Source organism: Ipomoea nil, unplaced genomic scaffold (genome assembly GCF_001879475.1).
Source record: "Ipomoea nil cultivar Tokyo-kokei standard unplaced genomic scaffold, Asagao_1.1 scaffold1026, whole genome shotgun sequence".
Classification (NCBI taxonomy): Eukaryota; Viridiplantae; Streptophyta; class Magnoliopsida; order Solanales; family Convolvulaceae; genus Ipomoea; species Ipomoea nil.
This window is the reverse complement of record NW_017617454.1, coordinates 941,965-965,540: the sequence shown is the minus strand read 5'-3', so window position 1 is coordinate 965,540 and position 23,576 is coordinate 941,965. Positions and strand designations below refer to the sequence as shown.

At 34.5% G+C, this 23,576-nt stretch overlaps 2 protein-coding genes across 3 annotated transcripts; one reads left to right on the top strand and one right to left on the bottom strand.

Moving 5' to 3' along the window:
* Nucleotides 1–1,412: 1,412 nt before the first annotated feature.
* Nucleotides 1,413–21,825, bottom strand: LOC109180638 (vacuolar amino acid transporter 1-like). The gene is made up of 4 exons (XM_019330334.1): nucleotides 21,816–21,825; nucleotides 3,958–4,094; nucleotides 3,182–3,807; nucleotides 1,413–1,946 (listed from the first exon to the last, which is right to left on the bottom strand). The coding sequence occupies exons 2-4, from the start codon at nucleotides 4,091–4,093 to the stop codon at nucleotides 1,413–1,415; spliced, it is 1,296 nt and encodes a 431-aa protein (XP_019185879.1). The 5' UTR covers nucleotide 4,094; nucleotides 21,816–21,825.
* On the top strand, nucleotides 13,283–14,868 carry LOC109180639 (zinc-finger homeodomain protein 9-like). 2 transcript variants are annotated; one of them, XM_019330336.1, is made up of 2 exons: nucleotides 13,283–14,540; nucleotides 14,578–14,848. In XM_019330336.1, exons 1-2 carry the CDS (start codon nucleotides 13,640–13,642, stop codon nucleotides 14,706–14,708), a joined length of 1,032 nt encoding a protein of 343 aa, XP_019185881.1. In that variant the 5' UTR covers nucleotides 13,283–13,639; the 3' UTR covers nucleotides 14,709–14,848. The 2 variants fall into 2 exon arrangements, with proteins under 2 accessions (XP_019185881.1, XP_019185880.1); XM_019330335.1 differs by having other exon boundaries at nucleotides 13,297–14,868.
* Nucleotides 21,826–23,576: the final 1,751 nt, after the last annotated feature.

Sequence of the window (23,576 nt, the reverse complement as noted above, 5' to 3'; positions counted from 1 at the left end):
AGTCTTTTTCTTTTCCTTTCAAAACATCCACTGTTGATTCTAGTTAGTTACCTAGTATTATCGTGGTATATTTTTTATTCTCCATCAACAAAACAGTTTAAATTTCGTCAAATACAAGAGTATTTCATTCTTCAATTTTGATTTTTTTTCAAAAAATAAACATAAAAATATAGTGGATCAACCTACTTTGTATTAAAAAAAAATTCAAAATGTCCTTGTATTTAACGACATTTCAATGATTTTCTTGACGGACGACCAAAAATAGTCATGCCACAATAATACTGGACCAAATGTGGATGTTATAAAAAATGACTAAGGGTCCGTTTGGAAAACTGGAAAATGAGTTATTTTCCTGAAAACATTTTCCTTTACGGTGTTTGGTTACCCATCGTAAAACTGTCTTTGTGTGTTTGGTTCATTTTCCAGAAAATGAGCAGAAAAATGAAAAGAATTGAATACTTCAAAATTTTAATTGTTTGATATTTTTGATAAAATCCTTCTGTGCATAGCACTCATAAGCTTGTGTGTATACTGTATAGTATCTATAGTACATAACTACATTATATATATATATATATATAGGGAGGGGATCAGGTGCATTTGATGCTTCCCGTGCGGTTGTGCGGGTGGACGCATGTTAAGCATTAATCTGACGCACTTAAAGTACACAACACACGCACATTAAGCACACAAATCTCACACATGTTAAGCACAGGCCTCACACATGTTAAGTACAAGTCTCACGCATGTTAATCACAAAAACACACGCACCTTAAGTTTTAAAAAACAACTCACATTAATTACACACTCACGCACATTAAGTACAAAACTCACGCACCTTAAGCACACGACTCACGCACATTAAGCACAAAACTCACGCATATTAAGCATAAAACTTATGCACTTTAAAGTTTCAACAACAACTCACATTAAGTACACACTCACGCACCTTAGGCACAATACTCACACACCTTAAGTACAAAACTCAAGCACATTAACATTACACACTCACGCACATTAAGTACAAATCTCAGATACATTAAGCCAAGACTCACGCACATTAAGCACAAGCTCACGCACATTAAATACAAAACTCACGCACATTAATCAACCGCACAACCGCACGGGAAGCACTCAACCGCACTGAAACATCATTTTTCATTGACCTCATCTTTTCCCCTCTTGCCAAACACTAAAAACTCGAAATTCTACGAGTTTCCAAACACACACTAAAAGTAGACTGCCACTTATAAATTTAGGACCAAAAATAAAATTTACTCTAAATAACTCCAATACCTCATTAAATTAAATTAGATACATAAAATGAGACAAACAGCTTAACTGACTCTCTTGAATAGGAGATTAAGTTCGAACCTCAATAAGCATTCTAACAGAGTCAGTAATACATAAGTTCACAAATTAGTGAAATTACATACAATCTCCATTAGAGCAGTATAAGTGCCCACGATCATGAAGCCAAACCCCATGACCACAATCCCACATATGACGACCACCTCAAACCACGCCGTACGATGAATCCCAGAAATCTTCAAGAAGCACAAGCATGGCAGAATGACTGAAGCGGCGGTGCTCAAAAACGCTCCGACGAGCGACATCAAGTACCCGAAAAACGGAACCGCCATTGCTACAATCACAGTGCTGATAACCAGGCCGGTTCTGATTACCAGTCCGCCGATCAATCCCTTTTTGCCGCAATCGGACAATGCGAAGGAGTTTTCGATGGCTTTCACGATTGGGGTCACCATTAGAGCGTATTTGGCGATCGGATTCACCAACGTTACGTAGATCGCCACCTGCGAGCTGATCTTGTCTGTCGGAAGGTTTAGAGTGATCTGAGAAAGTGCGTCCGAACCAAACATGAGATATCCCAGAATCGCCATTGATGCATAGTTGAAGGTACTCACTGCAAAACAAACCAGCAGGACCTGGCCCGGATCATAGAATATCAGAGTTTACCCAATGTACACTGTAGAGTAGTGACTACGAATTTTTCTTGTTGCCCAGAAAAAATAAAATTTTCCCCCTTAAAATCACTTTATAAAGTTTATGAGAGAGAGAAAAATCGGTAGAGTTTATGTATGAAGAAAATATAGGATAATGAAGAAAAAAATAATTTTATTAAATTTAGATAGATTTATAAAGTTTAAATAGGGGGGAAATATAGTTTAAATAGAGAGAGAAAACATTCAAAGTTGTTAGAAAGAAAATTTTGAAATCTTGGGGTTGATGGCTGGATTTCAAGTATTTATATTTGAAAAGAAAAAGTCTACAAAAGTCCTAAAATTAAAAAGTCCACAAAAGTTCATAACTTTTTGAATACCACATGGCTTTTAAAGACTCTTTAAAAGTCTTAATTGAATACCACACGACTTTTAAAGACTCTTTAAAAATCTTGATGGAATACCGCATGACTTTTAAAAACTCTCTAAAAATTTGAATTGAATACCTCCAAACTTTTAAAGTTCATAAAAGTCTTTAAAACTCTATAAAAATCATGATTGAATATACCTTTTTTAGATAAATTTCAAAATAGGTGTTCGGATGTGTTAAGCTTGGTTATCGTATAAAAATGTTATGAGTTCGATTCTTACTCTTTTGATTAAGCGCGCCGTCATATAGATAAAGTCTTCTTATTCCTAATTGCCTATCACACGTAAATTGATTGATTCAATCATGAATTCATGAGTTAGCATATAGAGTCGTGTAATAATCAAATTTAACAAAAAAAAAAAAAAGAATTTAACATATTAATGAAATGATACATCCTATGAATTTAATAGGGTGGGTGTAGCGTACTTTAGGTGTCAAATTAAAATTGGTCCAAAGTTTAAACAACACGTATGATCCATATTAATTACGAGTATATGATATTGAGAGTGACACCAAAAAATTATAGTTAGGTCAAAAATATGAAATATAATTTATTAAGTATGGGTTTGGTTAGTACCCGATATAAATTCACTTTACTCCTCAATTATGATTAGTGATTTTATTAAATGATATATTGGTAGAGATTTTATTAAATGATATAATCTGATTTATACCAATTATTATTAAATTTCTCTTTTATCAAAAAATTAAAAAATATTTTACTTCATCAAATTCCTTATTATCCTTTTCCAACGAAAAATGTCGTTTTCCTTAAAAATATAATATTTACCTTAGAGAAGTGTGTTGGATTCTTCATGGAAGTGTAAAGCGTGGGGAAAACAGGATGAGCGCAGTAGCAGAAAGCGTAGAGGCTGACGGCGGTGGGGGTTCCTCCCCAGTTCACAAGCCGGCGATTCGCCGGCGGCGAGGCAACGGCGGCGCCGGAGTCATTATCAGATACAGCAGTCCACAACACCGCCGCAAGAAGCAGAAAAGAAGCCACGACTCCGGTGGCTGAAACGTACGACAAAACCCTCAAATCGTTAAACCAGACGGTGGGCAGTACGAGGAGGCTAACAACGATGACCCAACACTGCTTCCCGCCAATGGCGGCGCCGAAAACCTCGGCCCGGAAATCCGGGAACAGGTTGTTCAGATTGTCCCCTTCCATGATCAAGAAACCGGCGGCCACCATGTAAAGCTCCACGTTCATCGATAAAGATACCACCGCCCGTCCGACAGCCCCGAACGCGCGCTCGCCGATGTCGGGGTAGTTCCTCACGGCGGCGTCCATGTCCATGCAGCGCTGGATCAGCACGGCGGTGTAGCAGGTCGCGGCGGCGATAATGAAGAGGTATATCAAGCTCAACCACCCTCCTGACGCCACCGCAAACGGCACCGAAAGTATCCCGATTCCTGCCGGCATATATATATATATATATATCGTGAAAATTTACAGTATAAAATTCAGAATCACCATTACATGCAGATACAAGCTAAGTAGATTATACTATATATATATATATATATATATATATATATATATATATATATATATATACATACCAGATAAAGCATTGAGTCCATTAAAACACGTATTCAGAAAAGAGGCTGAACCAAAAGAGCGGCGGTGATCGCCGGCTTCTTTCTGCAGATCATGCTCCTTCAGGAGGTGTACTGTAATGGAGTGCCCATCATCCATTTTCGTTTTGTTTAAGCTTGCTTTTCCAACACTGTATCGATCTATATATATATATATATATATATATATATATATATATATATATATAGCTGTGAAGAGGGCAAAGGTGAATAAATGCAGATGGGGATTTTTTGTTTTCTATCATGTTTAAATAATGCTAGTAGCTATTAGTGATGTCAACTGGGCGGGGGCGGGCTGGGAACTTACCCCATCCCCGCCCCGACTTTCTTCCCATTTCTCGTCCCCGTCCTCATTCCAGTAGGAAAAGAGTAAATTTTTTCCATACCTATCCCCACTGGGTTTATTCGTGAACGGGAAATCCCCACCCATTAATAAGTTATAAAAAAAATTAAATATTAAATATTAAAAAACATTTAAATAAATAACGCATATATATTCATCCCTAACTTAAAGTAGTATTTAATATTTTACAATTATACATGTTATTTAAATATGCATTTTATAAGCCTGACATATAATGACAAGAATGCTTCTAAAATTATATATATTGTATACAAAGTAATACATACATACATACATACATACATACATACATATATATATATATATATATATATATATATATATATATATATATATATATATATATATCGGGGACGGGGCTGGGCGGGGAGAGTACTCCCCATCCCGCCCCGTTCCCGGCGGGAAATTTAAAATTGTGCCCCCATCCCCATCCCCGCTCCCTTATTTCTGTCCCCATCCCCGTCCCCGTAGAGGCGGGGAATCGGGTTCCCCATCAGGTGCAGGTACAATTGATTTCCCTAGTAGCTATGAATAGATATATTACATTATACCATAGTTAATAGTACTAAAAAAAAATACTACATTGAGTATACAATCTTTCCTTCTACTCCCAAACAGTTAAGTCATTTTGTCCTCCTTCACAAAAGTTCTGACCCAACAAAGCATATGGGTAGGCATGGTAACACTTCGTCCTCTTTACTGTACGACTCGATCCCTGATCAATGGTGTTGGTGTCGCATAAGTCATTAACACCGTCAGATCCCAAGCTACATGTGAATTTGTTCTTGAAGAAACCTGTGTTTAATAATTGACAAATGCACGTAGCGACTTCAAGGGTGAGTAGTGCAAAGGGTTTAAATTTTTTAATTTGTGGTGATAATGGAGAATCATTGAGTCCTAGTAAAAATGTTGTTTACAAGGAAATGTTCAATAGTTTGTAACATATTTTCTTTTACGTTTTCTTATTATTTAAGTCTTTCAATATTTTAAAATTTTAAATTGTGTTTCAAGGTGGATCTAGAAATCTTCGTCATTTTGAAAAAAAAAATACATAGAGATCGAGTCATAAATATAATTAATTAAGATGAAAAATTAAAATATATCAAAATGAGATAAAAAAAAATTATTCAAAACAAAATATGAGATATAATTAATTAGATAAAATAATTTGAATAGAAAACATATTATAATAAAACACTCATATCACTATTAATATTTAAAAAGGAGAAAAACACAATGTTACAAATAAAATTCCACAAAATATGAAATATAATTAATTAGATAAAATAGTTCGAATAAAAAACATATTATAAATTACTAATATCATTAGTAATATAATAATAAAAGTGAGATTAAAAAACACAAGGTTAAATTCAATTAGAATTAAACTCACTATAAATTCATGTTGTAAGATATGAACCTCTATTATTTAGGAAAAAACTAGATGTGTTACCATCCATAAGCTAACTCATTTTTAGTTAAACTTATGTAAATTTAGTATTTATAAATTAACTATATATATATATATATATATATATATATATATATGTATATATATATATATATATATATATATATATATATAAGAGTTAATGCCTTTTTTGGTACTAGACTTATTAGGGGTTAGACACTTTTAGTCCACCTTAATAAAATTTGCCACATTTTGGCCACACTTATTAGATGTTGGACAATTTTAGTCCTCCGTCAGCTTTTCCATTTATTCACCGTCAAAATGAAGGGCATTTCTGTCATTTTACATGTTTTTCTTCTCAGCCTTCATTTTTTATGCTTTTCCAACGCTCATATTCAACAATCTAAAGAGAAAAGCTCTAATAAAGATTTCAGACCCTGTAACAATGGAGGATGCTCTCTCGGGAAACTCTCTCGCTGGAATGTTGCCGGGCAATCCTCGGGAAACTCTCTCGCGGGCATGTTGCTGGGCAATCCTCGCCGATCCTCGAAGGATGACGATCTTTTGGAACGCAACGTTAAGAAATCAAAGAGGGATGACACAGAAGTCCAAACGGATCCCATGGATACTCTACAAGAGTTTCAACCCATGGAAGACATAGCTCCAAACTGCTCACCGCCCTCGGAAAACAGTTTGGATGGGCAGACCTCACCCCAGCAGAAAGATAATGTTATCGCAACTCCATCGGATGGAGTCTCTAATCAGGAAAAATCCCAAACCGGTAAGGAAGGAAATTTTTCGTATAAGGAAAGACTAAACAAAAATTTGGTCTCTGGCTTCATCTCTAGTCAACCTGGCAAAATACGAGTATGATGATGATGTGGTGGCCGAGGATGATGAAGACGTTTATTCCCCAAGTATCTACCTAACAAAAGCAGAAAGAAAAAAGCTCTAATTCCTACCTAAAACTAAGAAACAAATTTTCATACATTCATTTACGCATTTTCTTATTGAAGTTGATGGTGGCTGACCCAGTGTATGAGGAAGCTCGACTGGCGGTGAGAACAGTCACTGGAATTTTTCTTCTTTCCAGAAGTCGTTCCAGATTCATCTCTGCCTGCGACGGTCATCTTAGATGATCAATCTGGACAAGAAAAAACAATCAAAATAATGGTAGGAAGCTTTTGGCAACTTTGCCTTTGTTTGCGTATGTGATGCAGCATGGAAACCAAAATTCAACAAAAAATAAAAATAACAACCAGCAACGAAATCAAGCAACGTCAATCAATCCAGATTCAATTGCTGGAGATCAATTTCAAAATGGCACAGAACAGAATCTAGAGGCTAGAACATAGATTGAACAGAATCCGGAGCGAATCAATCAATCACTGATGAACAATACGAATGCAGGTTTGCATCAGGGGAAGCTGATTGTAACAATTGAGGAGGTGGAGTGGAGAAAATTGGCTAAGATTGAAGAAAAAGATACCTTGGTTGGCAATTCAAAGGAGAGACCAAAAATGGATACGGTTAGGGCAAAATTCCAAGCGTTCTTCCCTCTCTCTTGGTTCAGCGCACATCGGAGCAGGAGAAGCGAAGGTTTTTGGAAGAGGATTGAATACAGGCATATTCCTGCCTTATGTTTTAGGTGTTGTACATTTAGGCATAATTTAGAGGCTTGTTGAAGGCCAAGGAATGCGAGAAATGTATGGGATGGGCCGGCGATGGTGGAGACAGCGAAAGTAGGCGGTGGAGCAGGGGATGACGAAAGTAGGCTGAGAAAAGCAAAAAAATAAAGGCCAAGAAGAAGAACCTATGAAATGACACAAACACCCTTCATTTTGACAGTGAACAAATGGATAATCTGACGGAGGATTAAAAGTGTCCAATATCTAATAAGTGTGTTCAAAATGTGGCAAAATTTATTAAGATAGACTAAAAGTGTCCAACTACTAATAAGTCTAGGACCAAAAAAGGCATTAACTCTATATATGACTTATTATTTTACAAATATAAATATCAATTATGGGGAAAATTTGGAAGAAAAATATCATTTTCAATAATACGTGGAATTATGATTATTTTCATAACCCAAAAGGGTAGCTCAAGTGGCAAATGAGCTCTCTTTGTGGGGGAGAATTTTGGGATAACTTGGGTTCAACTCCCACAAGTGACGATTCTCTTTGGGCCAATTTCTGTGCCTCTCGGAGCGAATCGGGTGGACCTAGACCATTAAACGGATAGAGAAAGACCCAGACCACAATGTGTGGTTTCCACAAAAAAAAAATGATTATTTTCATGACGTGAATCAATCGGAGGGTCAAAGACAAGCGACATGATTAAGGAAAATAGTGTTATACAGAATACATAGAAAATGGTGACCTCAACAACTAATAATTACGGAGTAATTAATACACGTAGAATAGTAACTTCAACTACACTATCCTCATTACTTTAATTTGATAACTTAGATTATTTAAAACTTATTCCAAAAATTCTTAACCTTATTGTCACTGTAAGCATACTATATCATTATAACTATTGTTAGTATTATTATTATTTTTTGTGCGATGCGTAAAAATAAGTGTCTAATATTAATATTTTATATTAAAATATTAAATTTATTAAGATTTTAGATATTTATATTATTATAAATAATAACAATAATAATAATGCAATTTTTTTATAAATTTAAAATTTATATTTTAGGAAATAACTAACATATAACTCAAATATATAATGTGTATATATTATTATTATTATTGAACAAGATAAGAATAATATATGGTGGATGTATGTGGACAATAACAATAGTGAAAAAAATAACGGAAGTTATAACGACAGGAGTATGTTTGTCCAAAATATTGCATAATACAACTCTTATAACACAATGTATGAAAAAACGTAACAGAAAAACGGACACAAATGAAGGATATAACCTTCATTCACACTTATTAGTTTTTAGATTAAAGTCAATATGCATTACGTAAACCTCACTCTTATATAATAATCCACAAATTACATAAGAACTATAAATCACACTATAAAGATTCTATGTGATCGACAAACTCAACCAAAAAGGTATCAACAAAAGTCAAAATTTATATTTTTTGGTACGAAAATCATTCACTTTCTTCTTGGATGAGGAGCATGTTCAAATTCCTCACGACCTCACATATGGGATAATATGCCTAGAATATAAATTAAGCAAATAATATAAGAAATAAGTGCTATCACCATAAGTCATAAGACAAGATAAGTGTTATCGTGCATGCGTACGTAAAATATATTATATTATATTTTTAAAAATTAAATATTTTAATGTTCTAAAATATGATTGAGCCATTTTTACTTATTATTACACATAAATATCAAATTAAACGCCTTAATATCATAATAAGCATTCTACATTATCATCATTATATCAAAAGGGTTCTACGTCACAACCCATCTTCCTTCATAGTCACGTTTTTAATGTTTGGATGTTTCTTACGAGGACTTTATTATTATTATTATTATTATTATTATTACTATTACTATTACTATTACTATTACTATTATTATACAGTGACATTTTAGTTTTTAATATTACCTTTTTTTGAGTACTATTAGACTTTGTTACAATGCACTATATGTTCATAATAACTACTTTTTCAACATACTGAAGCACAAAGAGTCAATACCACATCCACTTATGTTAAAACTTTAAAACCACTGCACAACCTCTCATATGAGAGTGCAACTTGGTGGCACTAGACCACAAGGTTATTCGCTACTTTATTCCTACCTTATTCTTTTTTCACTGAATTGCAATTGCTTTCTTCCCTAATTCCTTCCTCCCAACCAAATGACATGTTATATAATAATTTGCAAATTATAAAATAGTTAGAAAAGCATATAAGAAAGTTAAATCACACTATGAAGATCATGTGTGACACGTTATTTAACCAAAAATTACTACTTAAAGATATACACTAAGAAAATCACTTTCCAATGTAATAAGAGAGGTAAATCGAACAAAGAAAATCTTATGTGAAACAGATAGAATGTTACCCAGAGTCAAATTTATGACATTATAAGTTGTTGGCAACTTGGCATATTATTCTTTCCGTCACTACAATCTACAGATAATATGCACTGTAGTACACTCTTGTGTAATAGGCTACAGCCTACGAGCCATACAAAAATGTAAACACACTATAAAAATTATAAACAATAATGGGTCAACCGAGAATATTGAACATTGTTCTTGATTTTATGGATGGGTAAGGCATGTAATGTGTGTGTGTATGTGTATATAATTATATATAGCTTCTAAAATTTGGTGTTCCAAAATCAGTGAGTCCAACTCGGATTACCTCAACTGAGTGGGCTGGACTAGTTCTGCAGCCCAAATCGACTTCTGTTTCTCAACTCTCACAGCCAAAGCCCAGCCCAATTATGTATCTTAGTCAGATCTTTACAACTAAAAACAATTTAAAAACTTTAAATAGTTAGATATGTTGAGCATATATATAATATATAATATAAACATAAATGTGTAATTCAATTAGACTTTGAGTTGAGATAGAGCACAGATGCTTCAATTTGGTATCACAGTCAATACCATGTCAAAAATAATGGGTCTGAATCTCCGCATCACTCAATAAAAAAAAAAAAAAAAAAAAAAAAAAAAAAAACTATGATCCACGTATTACTTGAAGTCCATTAAAAGATAATCGGACACACGTGAGGGATGTAGCTCTAGATAAATATAGTTCATTGTTCTCAAACCCCCCCTATGACCAACTGAACTGTTCATACTATCTCTCGATAAATATAACTAACCCTAGCTACCATTGTAGTCCCTACCAAATGGTAGAGGTTGGAGAAACTTTTGCATGTGAAATACAAATCTTTTGCCCATTTATGGTATTACCCTATAGGCCTAAGCCATCAACCCAATCTAACTAAACTCCAAACTGCACACTATGTATCCACTGACACTTAAATTTGATTCTCTTTCGATTGTGCTTAGCATATAAATTTACAGTTTCCCATGGCCCAGTGACCTCACTCATTTGTTTGGTCCATTCATTTTTTTTTCTTTTTTTCCCAATATGATTTGACTTTACTACAATATGTTCAGTCATTTCTAATAATTATAACTCTTATATTATTTAAATATTTCTTAAATATATAGTTTCGTCGCGTCATTTATATAAATTTAACTCGTTTTTTTAATCAAGATTTTTCTTTTACAAGATAAGCAACTAATCACTAGCTCAAGAAGAAGAAGGAACAAACAAAAACATATAAAAAGGCAGATGAGCTTTCAATGTTCTATCACTGATTGCTTACCTTGCTTCATAACTTGCCAACTTTAAAAAATTATAATGTTTATTCTCAAGATCTTGTAGATGAGATTTTAAAACCGCTCTCATTGAATTAGAGATCAAGAATTTTGTTACATTAATGTTCACAAGTAATCTTACCACTATGTCGATCAAAAGCTATAGCTGAACACATTTGAAGACGCAACTTTATTTACTTATACACCGTCACCACATTTTTAAAAGAGAGGGTGTTGGACTGTAATCGAACCCCAAACATGTTATTAGGCAAAAATAAAAGTCTCACTTTTCAATTGCCAACATCCCTAAGACTATCTTGTTGTGACTTTTATATCATTGAGTTATGCTTCGGAAGATGGTAGTAATAGGGAAGCTTGCTAGCTATGATGGGATTAGAGAAATTGTGTACATTGTAATGTCTTGTTCTCATGGTCTTGCATAGGAGATCAGATCCGTAAATCGCTCTTAGTGAATTAGAGATCAAGCGTTTGTTGTGTTGATGCCCACAAGTAATCTAACTCCGATCCAGGTCATGTTATTAGCAATAGATAAGAATAAAACTCTCGTTCTATAGTCGTCAATGTTACTGAGACTTTTCTTATTTTGACCTTTATATTATTGAGTTATGGTTAAGGAGATGGCTTGGGGTGACTAAATCAATTAGGGTAGTAGTAGTTGGGAAGCTAGTTATGATGGGATTAGAGAAATGGTATCCACTGTATGTGGTGAATGGGAAGCCTTGTCAATTGTCAGGTCAATAATCAAAGGTGGGAAGTTTGGTCTAAGCCTTAATCATGGAGAAAATTAGCAGAAATTAAGGGTCGGCAGAGTTTTGTCTTCTTCAATTCGAGTCAATTAATGAAGATTAGCGGCCAACCTTGTGATCTAAGTTGAAATAATGGTTGGTAATAAGCTAGTCCGTGATATCTCAAAAGTCAAGATTGATGACATCTTTAATTAATTTCAGAAATATTGACACCGAAACGTACTAATAAAGAAAACAAGTCAGATACAACATTGTATCAGAATCGGATAAGTTTAAAGAGGAGTTCTCGAGCTAGACGATGATAGACTTTGGATCTTAGCCTAATTTGGTGGTATGGACAAGGCCCTCCAGCAGGTGAGAGCTTTAGGCCTAGGGTGAAATGGCATTGAACATAATGCAGCTTTGATTTTAGTTATGAAAATTATGGAGAATCTTGATACTCAATAAAGTTAGGCGTTAGTTAAGAAAATTCTAAATCTACCAAATTTGTATAGTAGATTTGTAAGGATCCGATTTCTCTTGACATTTATAATGACTTATAAGTATAAAATCAAAGAAGAAGGAAGGAAAATGCCAAAAGGGACAGCAATATAGGGATGTTTGGTAAATAACTGATAGCGGTTAGATTATTGGATTAGTGAGTTTGACTACTTGATAGCATTAGCTGATTGTATAAATATGTTTGGTAAATTAGCTATTAACTGATCATGTTACATACAAAATGACTTTATCAAAAAGTTGATTGAAAAAACCGTCTTGACCAACTTTTTGAATTTTAGTATTTTAGAGAAATAAGTTATTGCCAAAAAAAAAAGTGAATTAACCACTCGTATTAGTTGTTTAACCAAGTCAAACAGTTAATACTGGTCAAACAAGCCAAAATTGACTGATAGACTAACTATTTTGCCAAATAGAACCATAATCAATATTTCCATATATCTGTATACAAGTTTTTCTCCATCACCCAAATTCTTTTTACTACTTTAGCATTGTTTTACTATGTTTGCTCAAACCCTAATCTATTGATTATAAAATCAACACCGGACACAACTATTAATGATTAAAAATCTTATCATGATGAATACAACTAAAATCATTACCAATAATTTTAGTATAGTAAATCTAAAAACCACAAATATATTATACCTAATACAGAATACACTAGTACCGATCAACAATATAAACTTCTCTACACAATATAATATGGTAGCGCTGAAATAATAATATATTTGATTGTACCAAATATTACTATACAATATAATATAGTAGCGTTGAAATAATAATATACTTGATTGTACCGGATGTTACTGGCGGCAAGAAATCCCCACAATATATTTAAAGTGGGTTGAGTAGCAGTGTAAATGTGTAATTATGACACACATGACAGAAGACAGAGCAAGTGAGGTGGGGTCCGGACACAGCTGCGGTTGCGGGTACAAGGTTTACCCAGGAAGGATTGATTAATGATGATGATAGGAATTTAAGGATTTTAAGGAATTAATGAAAGGTGTTTTGTTGTTAATCCGGCATACTAGAAACCATATATCCCTCAACACCGTTTTATCTTTCATCAAACGTAATTCCAAAACAAACCCATCACTGAAACTTCATCCTCTCAATCGGCCCCTCACGGGTTTGGATAAGATGTTTGTGTGAAATCTTGGCCCTATGTTCGTCGGATTAACCTCGTAAGAGAATAGGGGGAAACTGGGAAAAGTGGTTTTTAAGGTTTAAAGAGTGGAAGCCCCACTGGTGGGAGGGTTTTTTAAGGGATGGAGATAAGTAGCAGCTGCGGGGCGGCGGCGGCGGCGACTGTGAAGACGCCGGAGGCGGACACGGAGACGCCGACGGCGGCGGCGCGGATCTACCCGGCGAAGCCGTTGTCGTACAGCAGCAACGGGGTGCTGAAACGGCTGAACCACCCCCGTCACGGGGGTGGGTTTGGGAGCAACGGGCACCACCACCCCGTGGTGGTGCACTACAGGGAATGTTTGAAGAATCACGCGGCGGCGCTGGGGGGGCATGCGGTGGATGGGTGTGGGGAGTTTATGGCTTCGCCGACGGCTAACCCGGCCGACCCGACCTCCCTGAAATGCGCGGCGTGTGGGTGTCACCGTAATTTCCACCGCCGTGAGCCGCCGGAGGAGGTGCTTTCCCCGCACGACGCGGTGGCGGCGCTTGAGTACCAGCCGCACCACCGCCACCACCCTCCTCCGCCGCCGCCGCAGGGTCACCGCGGCGGCGGCGGCAGCGGGTGCCATAGCAGCCCGAATTCCTCGTCCCCGCCGCCGATCTCCTCGGCGTATTACCCCTCCGCGTCTCACGTGCTTCTCGCACTCGGCACGGGACTGTCCGCGCTACAAACGGACAACACCGCCCCCATCTCCGTCACCGCCGTCACTCCTCCGTCAAATCCTAACGCCAGGAAGCGGTTCCGAACAAAATTCACCCAAGATCAGAAAGACAAAATGTTGGAGTTCGCCGATAAAATCGGGTGGAGGATTCAGAAGCGAGACGAAGATCTCATCAACGAATTCTGCGCAAAAATCGGCGTGGAAAGAGGAGTTCTAAAGGTATGGATGCACAACAACAAGAACACCGTCGGCAAGAAAGACCAACCGGCGGCCGCCGCCGCCGATGACAATGCTCACGGTGTCGATTTTGATTTAGTTAGCACAAAAACCCACAACCTTGCCTCCACCGCCACCGCCACCGCCGTCGCCGCCGGCGCCTGTCAATTCGACGTCAAGAATGAAAACGGCAGCCGTAGTGTTACTGCCACTAATGGGTCTTTCTATTCTTCTTGATCCGCCATGGATTAAAAACACTAGCTTTTCTTAGCTCTTATTAGCTTTTCTGCTTATTAGACTAGTGTACTACTTCTACTCTAATTAATTAACCTTCTGTTCACTGTTCTATCATCTTCTTCTCTGAATGATCTGATCTGATGATGACAAAAACAACATTATATTCTCCGGCAATCTAATTCCTTTATGTTTAAGGATCTGAGTTTCCTTAATCAAACAGATTTCTTAAGTGGTCCAACCTGCATTAGCATCACAGATTATTCCAAATACAATCATTAGCTGCAAATACATACATCCTAGGTTTCTTTAACTTTAAATCTCTGTATGTTTACATTAACTGTGTTTGGTTTCTGCAATTTACTAATGATGGGCATGCTAAAATCTAAATAAAGTCACAATCTTGATACAATCCTAACCAAGTTGATCAGGTTGTTGATGTAGAAATCATAAAATTTCAAGTTTAACTTTCTGTAAGAGTAATTTATTTGTTTTCTTGATTTAAGTCAGTCATTTTTGAACAACCTAAACATTACGCATAATTTCAAATAATAATACAAAACTTTCAAATAATAATGGTGAATTTCTTTGGTAACCCTAAATAAAGCCACAATCTTGATGTACATGTGTGGAGATTATTATACTATAATAAGGATTACTTAGGGTGGGGGGTTGATTTGAGGATTAAGTTATCCTGTTTTGGGATTAGCAAATAATAAGGATTACTATATTGTGGGTTTTGTGTGTAGAATGATGTTGGGTGGGGGTTTGATTTGAGGATTAAGTTATCCTGTTTTGGGATTAGCAAAAAAGCAAAGCAGATAATCAATCTCTTATTGGTAGTTGCTGTTGGGTAACATCACTTCCCTTGAAAGGGAATTGGGGATAATTATTGGATGTGTGGGTGGGTGAAATGACGAATCTGCACCTGTCCATCACTCAGTCACACTGTAGGTTTCCCTTTTTTTCCCTGTTGCTTTGCATATACTAAAATGGAAAGTGGGATTTATTAAAATGTATTAATACAATACGTAAACTTGTAATGACCACATCACTGGTCTACCCTTGAGGTGCTTGGGGAATACAAATCTAGGGTTTGATCATGCATTGCTGACACTTCTGCTCTGATTCTTGGAAAAGTGTAGAATATTATAAAAATATAATAATAATAATATTACACTTAAAGACTAAAAAATGTCCTCGTGTAATAATATAATAATAATAACAATCAAATCCGCATGTGTAGGCAGTGTAGTTCAATTGGTCATAGAGATAAAGATTGTGAAGAATAATAACAATCAAGGGTAATATAATAATTTTTTATTTTTTCTTTCTTAGTTGTTACCAAATTGTAATTCCTATAGGGTGTATGAATTGTAATTCAACAAATAGAGAGAATTGTAATTCTTTCCAACTAAATATGGTAATTGAGTAGGGATGACAACGGGGCGGGGAGTGTACTCCCCGTCCCCGTCCCCGCAACCCCGCCCCCATACCCGTCCCCGTCCCTGTCCCCATCTCCGGCGGGGAATTGAAAATATTCCCCATCTCCTTCCCCGTCGAGGAATTAGGCGAGGACGGGGATTCCCCATTCTCCGTCAACTCTTAGTCAAATTTTTAAATAATTGTAATTTTTAACAATAAAAAAATTTAAAATCTATTCAAAAATTAAAATACTAAACTATATATATATAGTATACTGCTTATATACAGTGGCGACATTATGCTGCTAGTACATATATATAAATATATAACTATATAAATAAATTTTATATATATATATATATATATATATATATATATATTTATTTATTTATTTATTTATTATTTATTTTTTATATTTATTTATATATTCAGGGACGGGGTGGGGCGGGGCGGGGAGGGGTATCCCCATCCCCGTCCCCGTCCTCGGCGGGGAATCACACATATTCCCCGTCCCCGTCCCCGTTCCCCGAAAATTTCCCCATCCCCGTTTCTGTCGGGGCGGGGATCAGGGATCCCCATTGGGGACGGGGCACATTGCCATTCTTATAATTGAGGAGCTCAAATAATTATGTTGTAACTGCGATTCAATTTATGTCAACCAAACAGGCCATTAAAGTAGGACGGTTTTTGTTTTTATAACTAGTGAAACATGAGTTTTGATATATTATTATTGGAGTAATTGTGCATGACCCATTTATGTTGGATTCAACTCGGTTAAACGAACTGGATCGAAGGACGCGGTTGAATGGAAGAGACTCATTCATCCTTAACTAAAGATTAAGAGCTCAATTCTTGAATTTGGAAATAGAGCAACCTTAAATCTTCAGACTAGTTATCCCACTTAAAAATGGTCATTTTGTCCGATGATGGAAACCCTAAGAAATTCGTCTTCATAAATTCAGTATGTTATCAGCTCATCTCGAAAAACTCAATTCACATGGTGACCAATTACGTTGTTATGAACCTCATATTTATAATCTATACGAAATAATACGAGTATCATCATCTTGTACAAATTTCAGCTACTATAACAAATTAAAACATTTTGTTCTATACAATTATTCTTATGTCATATTTATTTATTTCGTTTGTTATCTAGTATGAATTCACATCGACGTTGTCTTTATCACGACACTAGAAATTACCAATTACAGCTAGCTAGGGTTATCATATGATGATGTTAGGAACATGAATGGACCTTTGGAAAACCCCAAGGCAGATTGCTGGGGCTAAAACAAGACACCCTATCTTAATGATCAACGTATGAAAGGGGCTTTGCACTTTGTTGTGTTTTCATGGTGGTCCAACCTTTACCCGTTTTAATGTCAACTTCAAGAGGGCAGCCTATACACCGTTGGATTTAAAATCAAATCTTAAATCAATTTAACTTTCAAACGAGATCTCGAACCATTAAATATTTGTGTTCAATTCAAATTCTGAACAATCATTCTTCTCCAAAAGGTTGAATCCCCGACCCCAAGGCCTCCTAGCAAACAGGGCCAAATGCCTATAAGCACAAGAAATCTGCGTACTTTAGACATAATTCTTACACTGTTACCGCCAAAGTTCAAACTTTGGTCTCTTTTCCCAAATACTACCCACTGAATCATTAAGCTAAGTCCGTGCAGATTCTGAATAGTCATTCGATGCGGTGTGGATTAGATTATGTGGATCTCTTCTAACTTAACTAGCTATAGAGATCTCGAATTCGATTATCGAGTCCCAAAAATATAGTTATTTACTTTGATTTACTGAAAAACTTATAATTATTACCTGAATGTGCATTTTGGGCAAGCTCATCTTATGATCAGAGCTGATAAATGACTACAATGAGATAAACCATTATAAGTTTTTCATAGTTGATCGACTCAAACAAAGAAACTCTATAGATAACTTCCACGACAAGTCAAACTTGGAACATAAGAATGTAGGTCAAAGGCCTTGTGGTTGAGCAGCATAGCTGTGCCTTCTCAAATGGAAGATATCAGATTCGAATCCTAGTGTGAGGGCGTTGACTCTTTGTGCTTCAGTTCGAACCCCAGTGTGAGGGCTTTGACTCTTTGTGCTTCAGTAGGTTGAGAAAGTATGTATGAATAGATACTACATTGTAATAGAGTCAGTAGCATTAAAAAAAAAAAAAAAAAAAAAAAAAAAAAAAAAAAAACCACGAGAGAGTGCTTTGCCACCCTAATCTCAGTGCATGGGATTCTACTATAGCCTTGTTGAAGAACCATATTCAATATGCTCCTTTTTGTGTCATGATTCAATATTGATCTAATTTGGATTAAGATGAAAATATTCGAGACTTCAAAATCGTCATAAATTAAAAGTAAATGTTTAAAAAGAAGGAATTAAAGTCGATTATGGGAAGAAAAGAAGAGAGTCGTGTTAGAAATAAAGTGTAAATATAAGTTTGTTTAACCAAATTAGGAAGCTGGGAGGCATGGCGGACCTCCTCCTCCAACATCCATTGTTGGCCATGTCCTAAAGTGCATCTCATCAAACAGTCCGGCATCTTATATTTATGTTGGGGATAAAGCTGTAAAGTTTGTTATTTAATGTTGTTTTTCTGAGTTAAAGTCTTAAAGATTCCATGTTGTATGGGCTGCAATCAAAGCCCAGCAAGACTATTGGTCCTTTCCCTTTGATCGAAACATTTGGTCCATGTATTAGCAGGCCAATCCACAAGAAGCCCAAATTTATAGCGCCCATAGTAAATCCACCTTGTTCAATAGTTATGTTTTCTTTTTTTTTTTTTTTTTAAAACCAGTTCAATAGTTATGTTGTGCAACCGAATGCACCATGCGCATGGTGCATACGATGCAAAACGACGTCGTTTTAACTAAGAATGCACGTCTCACTTAAAAAAAAAATCAGGTTTGATTCTCGACAATAGTATTATTGTGGATATATATTTATGAATTTCTGGATATATAGTTATGAATTTCTGGATATTTAGTTCATTCATTGCGGATATTTAGTTCATTCATTGTAGATATTTACTTCATTCATTCACTGTGGATATATAGTTATGAATTTATGGATATATAGTTATTAATTTGTGGATATATAGTTATGAATTTCTGGATATATAGTTATGAATTTATGGATATTTAGTTCATTCATTGTGGATATTTAGTTCAATCATTGTGGATATTTAATTCATTCATTGTGGATATTTAGTTCATTCATTGTGGATTTTTACTTCATTCATTCGCTGTGGATATATAGTTATGAATTTGTGGATATATAGTTATGAATTTATGGATATATAAAAATGCTATTGCCGGGAATCGAACATGATTTCTTCTTTAAGTGGGACGCGCGTTTTTTAACCAAAATGACGTCGTTTTACTTCGAATGCACCATGCGCATGGTGCATTCAGCTGCACAGCATAATTTGCGCACCTTGTTAGGCAATTTATATGCACCAGGGCACGCATTGCATTGTACGCCCTGATGCAAAACGACGTCGTTTCAGATTTTTTTTTTTTTTTTTTTTTTTTTTGAAATTTCACTACCCTGTGTTGGCGGTTATTTTTTTATTTTTTTTTATTTTTATTTTTTTTAAATCTCATGTTCAAAAATGTACATAATTTTATATTAGAATACACATAATTGTATACATGAATGTACATAATTGTATAACAAAATACACATACTTTTTTTTAAAGATAATACATATAATCTAACATAATACATAATATATATAAACTTTTAACATAATAAACATCAACTCTTAACATAATACACATAAATTTCCTGTTTCGGATGTACATAATTGTATAAAAAAGATGTACATGATTGTATAAAAAATGTACATAATTGTATAAACAAATACACATAATCATGTCAACTCTCTACATAACTTCCCAAAACGACGTCGTTTTGAGAGGCGCGAGGCGTACAGTGGTGCAGGGTATAACGATAGACCTTGTAACAATGCAGGTATAAATTTTAAGATTTCTATTTTTTTTTTTCATTTCCTTGCTTACTGCGCACAAAGAGCCCCCTCACTTTGAGATGTTGCTCTCACATTGTCGCTGCTAGTGAGACTCGTTCCCTTATCATACTTTCCAAACTTCACATCTATGACCAGTTGAGCTGCCCATGCAAATTATTTTTTATCTCTTTATCAAAGGGATGGTGGAGTCCCGGAAAAACACAAACTAGCTATTAACAATGATGTTTTTATTGCTAAAGAGTGTAACGTCTTATTCTATCGTTACTTAAGAAGTTAATTATACTAGAGGAGATGAGAGAACTCCAAAATCTATCTACGAATCACGATTGTGAAGCATAGATGCATTGCTAAAAAGTCGAGTTAATTACGAATCATGTACCAATACCTGACTATTAGTTGCTTATATTCATGTTTAAAGATCGATTTTAAGTACCAGGACTATGTGGTCTAATGGTATCCGGGTTGGACTTCCAATTGGAAGATTATGAGTTCAAGCCTCAGTTGAGGCGTTATTGGTTCTTTGTGTTTCAGTAGGTTGAGAAAGTATATGAACAGATACTACAATGTAATAGAGCCAGTAACTCTAAAAAAAAAAAAAAAGATCGATTTTAAGTAATGAAAAATACTTGTTATTACAATATAATTCAAAATTATACAGTAAATAAATTCTACTCTTGTATAATAACTTGCTCTCGGAAGTTGATATTATTGAAATTTGATGAGTACAATTTTGATGAAAATTTAGTTGTCATTGTTCATAAGAAGGTTGAATCTCTAATCTCAAGAGGCGTCATGCCCTAGCTCGACAAAGCATTCGGGATGATGTAAATCATAGTAGTTCAGCTAAATATACAGTTTAAACATTTGCTTATTGAACACAAAAAGCTCCACTCACTATGAAAGGTTGCTCATACAATATCGATGGTAAAACTTGATCTCGTGTCATTATTTCTAAATTTTACCCTTGTAAATAACTTAGCGGAAATCTGGTTGTCATGAAATGAGCATGGGCTGGGGGGGGGGGGGGGATACATACCGACTTGTATGCGTTTTATAACGTAAAGACAACAGGAATATAGGAAAACAAGTCGTATGTAAGAAACTCCATTTTCCAATGTCCCAACAACATCTCAATCAAACCTTCTAGAAGCTGTACCTTTGAACCTCGTTGGTGTCTTCTTGTAATGTCGACGTTGTCTATGTCTTCCCCATTATCAACGGCAGGGCCCAACTGGTTGATGCACACCCCACGTGTCCTTTAAATTTATTTTTATTAAAAATATAATTTTTTAAAATTGATTTGTTGAATAGACTATGTGCTTTGCCTAAAATTAAAGTTGTACAATAATATTTGTAAGTAAACCCCCCCACCACTTTTAAATTGAATAATTAGTAGTATGTACTCAATTCACGCGTTGAAATTGTGATGCATTGCACGTTTTTTTTTTTTTAAAAAAAAAAAAAAATTAATTGTTATATTATATTTATAGTTGAAATGTAAAGTTCGTTTCTCAATTATTTGCAATGTAAATTTGGTTCTTAAATTTTTGGTGAAGTGATGACATATCTTATCACGATATTAAAGTTTCGTTAAAAACACAAGAGTTAAATCTACTATATTATTAATAAGTTAAGTACTATATTTTTATTATGAAAATAATTAAGAGATTAAAAATGTCATACAAAACACATGCATCAAGATAATTCGCACCTTCATATCGTGAGAGCTATTCGGGAGATAGTAAGGTAGGCTTGGTAGCGTCATTTAAAAATGCGAATTGAAAAGGTACATCGGTAGACAATTAATATTGATAATAATAATAATTTTAGAGCAACACCATCTGTGAATTTTGGAGAGGTTTTTGCAGATGAAAAATCTCTTGCCGTGATCTTTTACATATGATAAAAATAATATATTTTTATTTGTCACGTCATAATAAAAGTGAGGAAGTTCAGAATTAAATACAATATAATTATTTTCACCATATGAAATAAAAATAAAATGTTTGTTTTCATGTTTATAATTTTTAATGTTTTATGGTATATAAAAATAAGTGTGGTATGGAGAAAGGTGTAGTGGGAATATGAAGCTTTGGTTGTAAAAAGAAGCGCGCCTTTTCATTACATTACAAAAGCTGCACACAAAGTTAACATGTGTCATGAGAAAAAAGCCTACTATAATCGAGTAAAAAAATATGATTTTTACTCCATATATATCATAATATTATTAGTTTGATATTTGTTAATATTTTATCAATTAAACTTGTTGTATAAAATTTTTATAATACATGTTACATTTTTGTGTATTATGCAAACTATTATACAAGTTAATAATGTACACATGACACGTTCTTTGATAATGATTAAGGGGGCGTTTGGTTCAGGTTATATAACATAACCAAGGGAATGTAACATTCCAAAGTTCACATAACAGTGTTTGGTTCATATTATCTTAGGGAATGTAACATTCCCAAGGAATGTCACATTTCTTCCACATAGGATTTTGAAGGGAATGTGATTCCCTTCAAAATCTTAGGTAATGTAAGATAACCTTGGTTATGTTAGTTTATTATATATATATATATATATATATATATATATATATTTGTAATTATATATTTTTTAATTTTTATTATGTTATGTTAGCATATAAAATAATTTTGTTTCTCAAGTTCAAAATTTTAGAGTTAATATTTTAAAATCATGTAATTATATATGATACCGTTATCTTATTTATTTATTTTAATTTTTAAATTTATTAAAATATATGAAAATATGTTAAGGATATTATAGTGTGTATAAAAGATAACCCTAAACTAAACATGATTATATTACATACCCCAATTTTAACCAAACACAGGAATCTAACATTCCCAGTAATCTAACATTCCCAGCAATCTAACATTCCCTAAGGTAATCTGACATTCCGTGAACCAAACGGCCCCTAAGAGTTATCTAAAAAAAAAAAAAAAGCAAACTGACTTTTAAAATAATAATAATAATAATAATAATAATTTGAACTACTTTATAAAAAAGATTTGAAGTTAGCCGTTTGGGACATGATTATTACAGAATATTGCATAAATCTGTTTACATTTTTCACTTTCCTCACACAAATAATTACAATTATCATTATACGACTGTAGGCATATTAGAGTTTGAAACACTTGATTAAAGTTGATTGTTAAAAATTAAAAAAAAAAAAAAAAAATTTAATCGGCAAATTTTGGTCAAGACGATAAATTTTTCTCAGAGTAATTAAAAGTATAAAAACAAAGGACGATCATTTTTATAGTCATGTATCAATAATAAAATGTCCACCAAAATGGTGTCCAAATTTGTAAAATATAATTCTCATATCTATAAGTTATATGAGTTTGCTTATTTTCAACTCTCTATCGGGTTAATTTCATTTTTTTTTTAAAAGTTGTGTTAGTAAATGAAGTTGACATAATT

What these genes read in the sequence shown, in the direction of transcription:
- LOC109180638 (XM_019330334.1), bottom strand. Translation starts at nt 4,093, where the DNA reads ATGGATGATGGGCACTCCATTACAGTACACCTCCTGAAGGAGCATGAT. An exon ending in TGGACTCAATGCTTTATCTG is followed by an intron (nt 3,808 to 3,957) that starts GTATGTATATAT and finishes ATATGCCGGCAG; the next exon opens with GAATCGGGATACTTTCGGTG. An exon ending in ATCCAACACACTTCTCTAAG is followed by an intron (nt 1,947 to 3,181) that starts GTAAATATTATA and finishes GATCCGGGCCAG; the next exon opens with GTCCTGCTGGTTTGTTTTGC.
- LOC109180639 (XM_019330335.1), top strand. Translation starts at nt 13,640, where the DNA reads ATGGAGATAAGTAGCAGCTGCGGGGCGGCGGCGGCGGCGACTGTGAAG.